General features: G+C 38.1%; 1 protein-coding gene across 2 annotated transcripts in view; it reads right to left on the bottom strand.

Annotated features, from left to right (window-relative positions):
• The window catches only part of LOC108234704 (collagen alpha-1(XVIII) chain), a 59118-nt gene that overhangs the window by 17217 nt on the left and 27857 nt on the right, over positions 1 to 14044 (bottom strand). For both annotated transcript variants that reach the window (XM_017414080.3, XM_017414081.3), the window contains exons 3-5: positions 6588 to 6835; positions 6301 to 6471; positions 4323 to 4454 (exon numbers count right to left, since the gene is read on the bottom strand). In XM_017414080.3, the coding sequence (XP_017269569.1) occupies positions 4323 to 4454; positions 6301 to 6471; positions 6588 to 6835 (551 nt within the window). The remainder of the gene's footprint in view (positions 1 to 4322; positions 4455 to 6300; positions 6472 to 6587; positions 6836 to 14044) is intronic.

The raw sequence follows: 14044 nt of genomic DNA, 5'->3' as shown, positions 1-14044 counted from the left end.
GGACCATTTTTTTTACACAGTACTTGGGGATGACAAGGTATACAATACTTCAATCAGCTGAGAAACGCTACGTCTTATGTGATCTCTGAAACTACTTCTGCTTTGTTTTCTGATAGTTTCAGGACTTTAAAGGAAAGTTCAGATACTCTGAATGGGGATTCTGTGGAAAAGTTTTACTTTTTTAAAATTTAATTCTAGTAAATTCAGTCAAAAGGTAGCTGGACTTTTTTTGATTCTGGAGGCATTTTGCTACTCATCTGAATAGATTTTTCTATTCAAACGATTAAAAAAAAACAGAGTTCAAGGCTTTTATATTTGAATTGAGAAAGCTCCTATAGGATAAGAAACAAAAGGTCTTCAAAATCAAAAAGAAATCCAAATATTTTGGATTGATAATACTGGGCCTATTTTGCCCTGGATGACTGAGAACCTTCACTAGCATGTGACCTGTTGTTATCTCTATGAACAGCCTTGGTTTGGAAAAATAGTTTAATTTTGACCGGCCAGATGAGCTAACAGCAACTCCAATTTAAAAAAATGTCATAGTGGTTCATTTAAATGATAGTGTATAAACCTTTACATCTCCATCACTTTTGAATTACACGGTTATACTTGCAAAAACATGACAATGTTTCTAATGGAAGTCCACCAGGCTGTATCAGAAGTGTTATAGCAATGTTACAGCACCTCTGATGCTATTTTTGTGCTAACAAATGACCATACATTTTTATTTAAATAACAATCTTGTGAAAAATTTACAGTAATATATATATTAATTATAGTTTTTCTTTAAACAACAGCAGTCCACTTTGGTTTTTGTTTCACTCAAACTAGCAATTAGCTCATCAATCTAGCTAGAAGATATTTATGGTTCATAACCTTTCCACACATCCACTTTAAACTCTGAATATGCACTCTACAATTTATTCATTTACACATTTGGGTGTTCATATTATGATCTAACTAAGGTCACGCAGGAAGAAATGAAGTCGAAACAAAGGAGAAAAGTTCTGCCACATTTTGTTGAGATGTAGATGAAGCCAGAAGCCAAACACCTGCTTCCAATGGAACGAAGCACAGCCTGTGAAATTTCATGGTGGCAAAGAAGTGACAAACAGAGATGGGTGGAAGAAACTAGAGCGAGAAAGGAATGGGTGGATAAGAGCCGAGAAGGCAAGCCAAATCTGACACATCTGTTTGTGCAGTAAACAACACATCTGAAACAAAGAATGTGCCACGCAGTCCTCTCTGGAACCTCAATACGTGAATTCGCTGTCACGTTAAACCCTTCGCCCGCAGGTCCGAACAACAATGTGGGAAAAAGAACATTGCAGGAGGTTTTAAAAGTGAACTAAGACAGTATTTTCCAGTGTGAGAGGTGCCAGCGCATTCATCGAGATTAGTGACTCCAAGAAAGCCCCTCAATATCAGAACCAGTACCTCAAACCACACACACACACACACACACACACACACACACACACACCAGCCTTCTGATACAACTCCTACACACTCACTGGTGCAGAACATGTTTATTTTTTCGGCATTTGTGTGTTGATGCTCTAATGAGATGAAGCATATAGGACTGAGGAAAGCTAAGCTGCATTATGTTGCAAGTATTTTCATATTTTTCTACAATCATCTGAAGCTGTGACGGATTTGAGCACTGAACAGCTGAACAGAAAGTTACTACTACCACTGGTGCTCTTTTGTTTAGGAGAAGAGAGATGGTGGGACGGTGTGAGGAGACACAGGAGAGCAGTATAAGGATGGAAACTCATAGAAGCCAATGAATGATGTTATCCAAGTCATGATGGCCATACATGAGGTCTACAAATCCTGGTCAATGATACATATGGATCTCTCAGGCTTTTAAAGTACAGACAACTGAAGTAAAAAGGAGGAACTCAGTGTTCAAAAGTGTCCACAGAGGACATAACACCTCCTTCCAAGCCACCTTCCCTGGCTTTAAACCAAATCAACATGAAATAAGTAGCACTTTTAAGCATTTCTCAAAATAAAACTTCCCATCCACAACATAGATAATGACTATTGGGAGTCCACATCCTCACACACACACATACACATAAAAACAAAAAAACACAAAACATTTCTGTGTAGATCTTATTGTTTCTCTTTTTTTTTTTTTCTTATGAAGCTCTGAAATCCAGCACAGAGTTGGGCGGCTTTTCTAAAAGTATGTTTTAAAAGTTCTTATAACCCCCGAGGGTGTAAAGACCAGATGTAAACTTGTAAAAGGTTCTGGGTTTTTAAAGCAAAACCAGGTTATTGTCAAACTACCCCTGCTGTCCAAACATGTCCACCTGAAATCCATACTTTAGTTTCCATTTCTGAGCAGAGTAAAGCTGGAAAAAGCAGTTAGCTGGCTGAGTTAAGAAAACACTTTAAATAATAAAAAGCATGGTAGTCTGAGCTTAATTTCATTTACTTTGGTTTTTGGGCAGTATGTTTATTATGCATTTTTCAAATCTATAAAATAAAAGTAATGCAGATTAGCTCATAACAATGTGAGCTGTCTATTTAAAAATCAGGGTTATGGCACCCATAATGAATTTATATTGCTCACATTGTAAGTTGAAACTATTCTGCTTTCTTTAACCTTTAGACTTTTCTTAACATCAGCAGGTGGCTTACATTAAATATGGGTTTTTAACAAAGAAAGTATTCAAATATAATACTGACCATCTGCTATTTTTACCAGAGCTTCAGTAAAACTATTAAAAAAACAATCAAAAAAAGTTTTCTTTACACAAGTCTCTGATAAAATGTCAAAGGTTATATCTTGTGGGAAAAAAGAAGAAGTTTTATGTTAATAAAAATGAAGACATTTCCGAAGTGGACTATTCTATTCATCTCACTCATTCAAGTCACTCAGTTTAGTTTACTAAAAACAAATGGGTATAAAATACACGTTAAATTAGCTGGGGGGTAAAATTACTAAATGTTACTCAACTATTGAGAATAAATTAATTCTAAAATTTCCCAACTTGCTACAGAACAATGACATTGGTGTAAAAAAACAAAACTAGCCGTTTGCATGTTGGAGTTTAGTTCAAACCACAATGGGTAGAAAATTAAAACAATGAAATCCCCTCAATAAAATCTCCTAGCTCTCTAAATTTCTTTGAAACCTTTTTCAGGTTTCGCTCATAAAATCTTAATGAGAAAGCTCTGTGATCTAATCTTTTTCGCTTTCTTCTCCTTTAAACAATAAATAAGAGACACATCTAGTTTTTTTTTTAAATCTATAAAACTGCATAATGGTAAATTTGGGAAAAAGAGACCAATAAATGGGAAAACAAGGAAAGGATTTCTTGAAGCTTAAGTTGATTTTCTCAGATTGTTAAGATCTGGATTTGAACTTTAATAAATATAATGTGATATTTTGCCATTTGACTAGAGCTGATTAAATATCAAGATAATTTTTGCTCAGAAGACGTTTGGTTACTATAAGTAGACTGTTAAAAATGATTGGGGAATTCACAGTAAAGTACCGTATTTCAGTGTAAACACTATGATGACAATGTGGGTTACGGTTGATTGATGTTCCCTGACTCCCACATTGTTTTCCTTTCAAATCTCCAGTTACACAGAGAAAAAACAAAGCCTTTTACTGACATTACAAAATAGCAAATTGTTAATGATTGTTTAAAAAAAAAAAGAAAAGAAAAAAGTGCTGAAGCATTTACTATTGCCTCTTCTTTTACAAGAACACTGAGGGCAGAAACCAACATTGACTCTTCTCCGTCACCCCACCTCTATAAACTCATGGACGTTTTTAACAACACCTTTGAAGGAACGGAGTCTGTATTTGTGCATTTTTATCACTTAGTGGGTCTGCATTTCAATTCTCCAGTTGCACTCAGTGTAAGCCGTTCAAAGATGAGAGAGGCTCGGCCATATTTCAAACACGTAAATCACACGCAGCTTGTCATTTATGAGCTCTCGTAGGATGAGACAGCACTCAAACACATGTGGTCTTTCATTCACTGTGGTTGTCATAAAGCTGCCAACAAAGACGACTGTGTTCTTGTCTCAGATGTAAAAAAGCTCAAACATCACATTTGTCTCTGCAGCCAGCTCTGGATTCTGTTGCCATCGTGGACTCATTGATCCAAACCCACTGATATTAGGAATGAGGAATGAGCCAACCGGTGTAACAGCTGGCAGACAGGTCTCACAAAAGGCAGAGTGGGAACATCTTGAACTGAAATGAAGTGATAGTTGGATGGCAGACTCTGCACTTAGACTCACACAGACATTTACACAGAAGAAGGTAAATGAAGCACATTCAGACTTACCACAAATCTAGTGAGACCTGTACCACCTGCATTCCCCACGAAGATCCCCGAGCTGGTTTCGAATGTCAGGGGCTGAGCACTCCTGGTGAAGGCAACTTTGTGGTATTCTTCACAGTCCATGTAGAGACGTATCTACATGGAAGGGAGATGCACATAGATATATGCTGGAATAGTATATATACACATGTCCAGTTTGTTATTACATCAGTTGGTACCATGAGAGTAAATGTGTTCTCCATAAGTGTGTGCAAGGGTGTTACATGTCAAAATAACAACAAAAGGATAGAATATAAAAACTGACTTGAGCATTTTAGGACCAATGCTACTCGCGTTTTTCATTCTGAGTTTGCAACTGAAATCTTTCAAGGACTGCATATTACTTGCAGCCTTGCATGCCAATGGTTTCTACAAACGTTGGGCACCATCTTTGAGTTGTCACAGCATATGATGGGAATGATTCTCTGCTACTACCACACCAAATCTTAGCTTATTATCTGTAAAATTGACTTGGGTTTTGTCACACTGAATCAGGTTAACTTCAGCGGTTAAAAAGTTGTAGAGCCAGTGACTATGATCCAGGAGTTTCATTAAAATTTGTCCACTAGGCCATGAGATATTTTGCTTACAAACAAAGAAGGCGCAGGCATTTACACGATCACCTGCCTTATTTATTAGAGGGTAATAAAAAAAAATCAACAAAATAAAAAGGTTTAAAATAAGGGGTACTTATGTATTTGTATACCAAGTCCATGACTCTTGATTGCATGCTCTTTATCCTGTTCTCAAGCTTCCATAAACAGGAAACATCTCATTATATGTTGAACTGACATCATGTTCATGTCATCATCAGTAGTGCCAAAAAGTTTGTCCAAACAGCATCTTTTCATCTCGTTAGCTGAAGTAATCATGTCAGTTCAGGAGTGCATCCAAGAGCTCTGGAAACATTGTTCACATTCATGCAGTTGAGAAGTGTCAGTTTGCTTAAACAGACTCTTGTGGTGCATGGAAAACTATTTCTAAACGACATGAGGCTGCACAGCGGCACAGTTGGTTAACACTGCTGCCTAGCAGAAAGAAAATCCTTGGGTTTGAATCCATGCTGAAGTCCTTCTGTGCGGGGTTTGTGTGTTTTCCAGTGCATGTGTGGGTTTTCTAGTTGTTTTGTTTTGTTTTTGTTGTTTTTTTTAGAATCGTAAAACATGCATGTTAGGTTATTGCTGATTTTGGTGTCCCTGGATATGTCTAAAAACGGGTGTTGGCGACATGCCCAGGGTATACTCTGCCCCTCATCCATCGATTGCTGGAAAACAAAACACCAGCTCCCCATAACTCTGAAAGGATGAAGTAGGTTTAGAAAATGGATGAAGGGATGAAGCAAAGTCATCTTGACACAAATTTGTACCCGAAAGTGCTTGTGGACAGGATTTAGAAGAAAGTTTTAGAGCAAGAAGCTTTAAATATCAAAGTAGAAGTACTGTAGGGTTCCAAATAAATCTATATATCAAGTCCAATTGTTGCCTAATATTGGCTACTTTTAGCCACGTCAGCTTTTTGTTTTTCTTTTTGTTAATGAAGCAGTTTTCTTTTTAACTCACCATGAGTCTGCATTCTGGGTTCGCTCAAAACTACATTACATGATCAACATTACATCCATCCATTTTCTTTTACCCACTTCTCCATTCCGGGTCGCAAGGAGCTGGTTCCTATTTTCCAGCAGTCATTGTGCGACAGGTTGCAAGTCCATTGCAGCGCCATCAACATTACAATACTTGTCATTTGTCATCCATGTATCTATTTATCTATCTATCTGGTCTCAAAAAGGTATCTTGATTCAAACTTCTTGTTCTACAAAAACTATAAATGCCAGGCAGGATGTTTCAAAAATGCAGTGACATGAATGTCCACTTTTTTTTTTTTTTATATTTGATCAAAACACATTTAGTTATTTCCCCAAACAATCTAAACCCATTTTCCTCACCTCTGCACCTTGTACGGTGAGTGTAAACCTTGCCCATCTTCCTGTCAGGTCTCCCATTTTAAATGAAGCTGCCTCCTGCGTCCCATCTCTTGTTTCCGGGTCGGTGTAGTACAATATAATACTCTGGGCACCATCCTCTACTTTAGACAAGGCTATACCCAGCTGCACAATCTGAAGCATACAGACAAGAAATTATAGTTTTTTTAAAGATGCATCAAGTTTTTGGTTTGTTTCACATAATGGTGACATAACTTAAACAGAAAGAATTTAGTGGTGAGGATTCTCACTTTCTGATAGGCATCTGTGATGGCGAACAGCACACCGCCATGTCGTGTGGTGGGTTTGGCTGTGACGGTGATGGCGAAGTTGTGATAAAATGGGTCAGGGATGAACGACTTTGTGAGGCGGCCCACGTTTGCTTCTGGGCCAAAGCTGTAGGCAGGGTAGCCCTCAAAACCGGTAACAAAGGAGATGGAGGGCGGGAGGGGAACACCAATCAACTCCGTCAGGTCCAAGTCACTTTGAGAACCACGGCCTGCAAAAACACACACAAAAAAAAAAACATGAGAAGTTGAAAATGTGTTGATAGGAGTGGAAAAGAAAGCACATTTCTCATCCATTAAAGCCTTTCAGAGATCATCAGTGGCCTCCTGACATCTTCATCCAGAAAAAATAAATGGAGTCATCAAGCAAAGAGCAGTTTGGAGCCTGACTGTTGCCCAATGGAAACAATGGACAAACAAACTTCAGCCAAGTGTTTAATTTGTTGTAAGGTACTGAATGAAAATCCTTTCATGGAAAATATACATTATTGAAAATTAGAATCAAAATGATAAAGCTATTAAAGAGGCAAGTCAGTATGGACCTTTTATTTGTGTTTTTGAATAAAAATAAATAAATAACCAAACAAACTAAACGAAAAAGGAAAACCCCACAAAAATGTGTGAGTATTTCATGATTATTTAGCTCATACACCTCGTGAAGAGTTGCAGTTTCACTTTTTATGACATTGAGGTGCTTTAAAGATGTATTAAAGAAACTGACATGAAGCTGAGAGTGTCAAGTCTTTTCAAAAAAGCAGCTTTGAAAAGAGAAAGGCATCAGATAACAGAGCAAAATGGACTCATAGGATTAGGCCAGGTCATATCTCAGCATCAATAAAACCTTTATTAAGGAACAAGTATTGAACCAATGGTCACTACAAACCCATTCATGCAAAGTTAAAATGTCTGATTGAACTCCGATTCATCTTTTAAATTGTCTGACCTTGTTGCTATTTCTGTGATAACTCTTTTTTGAGTTTTTTTTTGTTGTTGTTTGTTTAAGAAGGAAAACTATCCATGCAAATAGATATCCAGAGTTTTGGAATTAATGTCTGATTCCTGACAGCAAACCAGTACTTTAAAAGACACAACAAGAGACCAACCAGCTGACCAATCACAAAGCCATATCCCTTGCCCCCCAAAAATCAGTTTAACATGAGAAAAGTGGTGGCTCAAATCGGTTTAGTTAGTTAGACTAGTTGCCACTGCTGGGATGTAGAACCGCTTTATTCAACAGATAACTAGATAAAGTTGTTTTTTCTTCATAATTTTAGTTAGCAAATTATTTACAGTGTAGAACAAAAAGGACATAAATCTAGCTTTAACAGGTAGTACTGATTGCCACCTATCATAACACTGAACAGAAATAATTGGCTGTGGCATGCACAAACTTTCCTTATGTTTGTTTTCATTGATTTGGACACTAGACAACATCTCAGATACACCTTGTAAAGTTTGCCAAGCACCTGAGAAGAAGGGGCTTCAATCATCAAATTCTTGTCATCAGATTTTATGAATTCACTGTCACAGCTTAGCTCACATTTACTTCAGTCTGTCAGTCGTCCACACACGTGTTCCCAGTCATTCCACAATGTTTGTCTAGGCACTGTTAGCACACTGCTGATGCTCACCCACCACAACAACTGGGTTTCCTCCACACCTGGTTCTCCTTAATGGGAAGACCCCCGGAACAATGGCCTGTTCTTTCAGTGTGCATGGGGATCAGGTTATAAAGTCTGGGCATCTGGAAGGCATTGAGCTAGTCTAGAAACCCACACGCTGCGCAGCGGCAGCTTCTGCAAATTAGACTCACCACACGGCGCGTGTTTGTCCGTGTGTGAAAGAGTGACAAAGGCGAAAAGAAATGTAGATAAGAGACAGACTTAGCCAGAGAGTGAGAATATTACCACTTCCACATATACACTGTGTGCGGTCAGCAGGGTTATTAACTGCAGCGGAGGCACACTTCTTTTTCACAGTCTTTAATTGGATGGAAACCCCTGCAGGCTGGTGTAAAAATAACATTGAATTGCAAGTCAAACTGTTCAGCTGTGTCACCTCTGCTGCAGCTGAGAATTCCAATTTGACTGCATGATATTGAGTTTATTCTGATTAAATATGTGAAAAAGATACAAAATTTGGACCTGTGTTTGTAATATTTCTGGGCATGCTATGTGTAAATTTTATAAAAACAAAGCTAAAATCTGGATGGAACTAAGTAACTAATTAAAAACTGGATGAAAAAAAAGATATTGCAGTGCAGTATGATATTAAAACTAGTAAAATCTCATTTTTATTGAGCTTGATTTAACCACATGTACATGTAAGGTAAAGAAAGCTAGTAGAGCAGATCTTGGTTTTGTTCCATTTATCAGACAGTAATTATAAAGCTGATTACTGTGCAGGGAAATTCATGCAAGCTAAAGCAATGTGGGACACATTTCCCAAGTACTCTTTGACCTATTTCTGGTTCCAAACGCTAAATCCTGGAATCTGAATTTGGTGGCATCCCTTTCTTTCTGGACATGAAAATTGCTCTGTAGTGTTTTCAGCGGCTGAGTATTGCCAAAGTGTGTCTGCCAGAATTCCCACAGCTCAGGCTGTCACTTAGCTCTGACTCTTGTCTCTGACTTCACTGCAGATGTTGCACCACTGGGTCAGAGGCCTAACAGCTGGACCAGTCACCATGGAAATGCATAAAACAATATGTGTGCTCCCTGGAGCTCTCATCGTGCAGCAGGACTCCGTGAAAGTTTTGGAAAGCATCTTTTTTCATGCATCATCTTAACGACATATCTGTGAGCAGCCAGCTGATTATCCTGAAGGAATCTGGCATTCTTGTTGTTACATGGATATCTTCATCCTAACACAGAACAGAATGAAAGGGGAAGACCAAAGTTCCCCACACCATCAGCCATGAGAAACTTATTTAGGTCAGGGCGTGCTCTCTCAAATAATCAGCTCTGGCCAAGTTTGCGCACCACCTGCACTTGAACGCAGCTCAAAAAGGAGATAAAGTAAATAACCTGTGGATAACATTTATAATAAGTTCAAAGTGTGGACATGAAGAACAAGATGCTGCCATGAGATTAAAACTTTGACTCACTGAAGGTTTGCACAAGCTTTAGTAAGGTAAACTCCTTCTTCTTGGGAAAAGAGAACATGTTGGATGAGCTGTCAGAATGCGTTGAAGTAAGAGTTGTTTAAACACATTCGAAAATAACAATGTAGGTATGCATGACTTCATTGTGGATAACATCTGCAACATAAACTTAAAGCATGGTCAGCAAAAAATAAAACTGTTCTATCCAGACATGGTAATAAAAGTAATGATATACCTAAAACTCTGGTAATAATGAGTACAGTGTTTAATTTTAATGCTACCAGCCAAGTCATCAGTCAACAACAGTAAGGAAAAATCAATGTAATGATTCTGCTACCCGCCCCATCAGTGTACAAATATGTGCTCACAAAAATATTCACATGTAAACAAGAGCTTATTTCAGCTAAAGTAATGCAGAATAAAATGACTTCAACTTCATGAAAGCAGGGATTCCAAAATCCTAAAGTTACTGTGAATGCACCACATTCAAATTACCATTCACCCTCCCAGGTCCCACCTTGTTTATTAATAACCTCAAGCCCTGCCTATTCCCAAAACGATTCATCATGATTGGCAGGTGGGTAATCCTGTAATTGCCTGCATCTCTGTGTTTGTGTTCTGGCTCCCTGTTAACAAAATATCTCATAAACAATGAGGCACATTTTCAACAAACCCACAAAGCAATCACTGATTGTACAAATATGACTGTGACTTTTGAAGTCAACCCAATTCAACAATGCTACCATGGTTAATAAATCTTGGTAAACAAAACATGTCTATAACTCAGTCATTTTTTAAAGATAGTGTGCTAAAATTTGGTGTGATAGTAGATACGACATCTTCATTTGAAACGTTGCCATGTAAGGCAGCAGACAGTGTGCATTCCTTTAAGTAAAGCTGATTTTATTATTGTCTTGTTAATGGAATTTTTGCAGTTAGAAGCACACCTCAATTCTGTATTATAGAACCAAAACTCAGCAGGATTTTCTATTAAAAGATTAAATCTTTTTTTTTTAGCTAAAAGGGGTCTCCTCTCTTTTCTTCAGTTAGACAGACACATCTCACATCCTGTCGTTTAAAAGGCTTACTGTTTGACAGAGGAGAAGCAACACTAGCCGTGATGTGTCACGAGAAGCAGACAGCTCGAGGTAAATTGCTAAGACCACACAGCTTGTGTATTTAATCTGGTAATGTACCTATGCATGTGCAAGACCCCATTTAGCACAGAGGTGCTCTGTTTGCATTGAGCTTCGGTGCCAAGTTTGCATCATTCCTAAGGAACGTGCAGCAAAAGTGAAAAGTGTCAGAGATGAATTGATGTTGTTCAGGGTAACGTCAGGAACAAAACCATGTTCCTCTTGAAAAAATAGTTCACATAACAGGCTTATTTTAGCCACGCTAAAAGAAATAGACAAAGACTGTCAGGATGATACATTACAGTTTATTTTTTTGTTTTTTTTTTCTGATCGAGAAAGTGTACTCGTTAAGAAAACAATTTTGAGGCAAGCAAGCAACTGCTTTATAAGCTTTATAAGCTTTAAAATGGCTAAGATACCAAAAGATGGGACAAAGATTTATAACGACCATAATCATAAAAAACAAAAGTATTCATATTTGTTAAAAATGTAATAACATGCACACATGATAATCCTGTATGTTGGGAATGAAAGAGAAACACAATACTCAATACAACAATGCAATCACAGTAACAAGCATGTATACCCAGAAATAGAAAAACCCAAACAAAAACCCTTAAAGTCAGCAAACTACCAATTCTGCAAAATTTAATACAGCTTTTCAGAGATGTTTTTATCCAAAACAGACAGCCTGCGGTTGATATGGCCCCCATTTATTGATCCCAGCGGGGAAGTAGATTACATGGTGTTGCAAGCACCTTAGTGCTGCAAGTGAACCATATGAGCCACACATGGAGAGAAAGACTGTCAAGATTAGGATTTATATGGGAATATGTGTCCTACTGTTTAAAATCTGGGCTTCCATAAATACAGTCAAACAAACTAAATCCCTTTCTTTGCAATCCACTGTAAAAAGATTGTGATTATTTTAGAACCACTGCTTCATTGTTTTTATGTAAACTCGGTATACTGGCTTCTGAAAAGTCAGTCCACATTTTAGGAGACCATCAGAGTACCGTAAGTCCATCCAAGGTATACCTATTCAATTATTACGAAGCACAGTCACAATGGAGTCCTTCATATCGTTGGAAATGCAAACAGATATGTGGGAAGTTACTCCATGTGGCTTTAAAATTCAGCACAAACATAAGAAGAGCTTGTTCTCAGTTTGTTTAAGGTATGAAAATGTCATGTCAGTCAGGAAGTTGGCTTATTCTAAATCAAAAACATAATGTTGCTGTCTAAATGAGAAAAGAGATAAATACATTCAAAGCATTTTGGACAGCATGAGTTGGCCGGACCAAGAGATCAACTGCATATGATTATCCAATAAAGTGGAAACAGCTTTTACAACTATTTGCATTTCAACAAGTTGTAAGATGCTTAAGAGGGTTTACAGAAAGTTTAAAGAAAATGTAAAATTCAACTCAGGTAAAGCGGTGTAATTTGATTCTTATCTGAAAATAACTTTCCATTTCTTTTATTACAGCCCATTTCACTCTGTATGTCAACCCTGCTACACTCTCCATGACTTACATAAATAATTTGAAAAACCTCCTTTGGTCTGAGGGTAATCACAACGCTAATATGCTGTTATAGGGAATTCCATTTGCACTCAGAAGGTGATATTTTTTGAGTTCTAAATAATAATAATAAAAAAATCAGCTTCAACACTTCCCAGAAGAGCTATTTCTACTTGGAAAGTTGGAGATTCCTGTCCAACCCCATTGTCAAGTCCAGAATGCCGGACTCACACATGAAAAGTTGTGATAGCTGCAGGAATTAACTCTCGATTTTCACTTTTGCTAGGTTTGTAATCCAGTTACACACATAGCACTTTTCAACCACTATTAGGGAATATGTTGGTGCAGTGTTTAAATGCACAGAATGCATTGTTATTGATTTGTAATGCTAATGGTAGTTAACATAATTACTGAGCACATCAGTTCGCAAATTTTTTTGACTTGCAACTGGAAACAAAGTTAAGTGTCTGAAGGTATTCTCAGTTTTGAGTTTTGACTTCCAAGGTAAATGAAGCGCAGCATGAGTGCTCACCAGACAGGTTTTCCTGTTATTTTTTGAACCCTTGAGATGCTCTTTTGGGCTCTCACCACACACTATATGCCTACACTGTCACAGCTCTTACAGATCATGTCAGGATGAAGCTATGAGTATCACGTCTGCACTATGGTGTTTCCATTACCCAGTCACAAGCACAGTTATAGCCTAGGCATGGGGCCAGCATGGCTAGTACTGCTTTGAATCGTTGACAGCCAAACTACATCAGTGCTGCAGGCCCAGTGTTACAGATAGGCTGGCATTATGCTTGCCCACGCTACACACAGGATCCCAATACACTGCCACCACTCCACAACCTTCCTACAGAAGTTTTGTGCATGCTGAAAGTGATCATGGACCTATCATGTGCTGTCACACATAATGGGAACCCACTGCATTCTTAATATGCATCTAAAAATTTTATCAAGATCCTGCCAAAAATCTTTGACATGGTATTGAGTAGGTGGGCTTCATTTTCACTGATAGTGCTTCTTCAAAGTCAGACTAAAGTAACTGAGGTAAATGTCCTCATTTAACCCTCATTCATAGCTTTGGTTGCAGCTAAAAAAATAAATAAAAAAGGCTACTTCAGCAGTGTGCCAGCAGTCTGATTTTACTGGCATGGGATACTAATTCTCAATGTTGGAAAGAAATAAATAAAAGTCAATGCAATTAGTTTCACCTAGTTAGGGAAAACAAATCCTAAATATTCTATGTTTTTAAGTGAAATTCCACAGAAGCCAAACCTTACAGGGTCCCTTACAGAGGAAATGATCAGTTGGATAGGGACTGAAGGATTATGGGATTTGGCTAAAAATACAGAAAGTCAGGATGTATTGTGGTTACTATAGTCAAATTCAGGGGTGGAAATTAGCACCCGCCACCCGCCAAATGCGGGTAAATATTTGAAGTGGCGGGTGAATGTGATCAACACACACGCCACTGTGGCGGGTTGGCAATTTGAACAGAAAAGGTGTTATTAGTCCTATTGACATATAGGGGGCAGTAATGTGCTCGAGTTGCTGCTGTTACGTCGAGCTGCGTTCCCCCATCAGATACGGTTCCCCTGCGTCTCTGTGACGCGTACGCGGCAAAAAGCGCGCGTTCATGTTCAATGCTCGTAA

Source organism: Kryptolebias marmoratus, linkage group LG21, assembly GCF_001649575.2.
Source record: "Kryptolebias marmoratus isolate JLee-2015 linkage group LG21, ASM164957v2, whole genome shotgun sequence".
NCBI classification, from domain to species: domain Eukaryota; kingdom Metazoa; phylum Chordata; class Actinopteri; order Cyprinodontiformes; family Rivulidae; genus Kryptolebias; species Kryptolebias marmoratus.
This window is presented reverse-complemented; position numbering and strand designations above follow the sequence as displayed.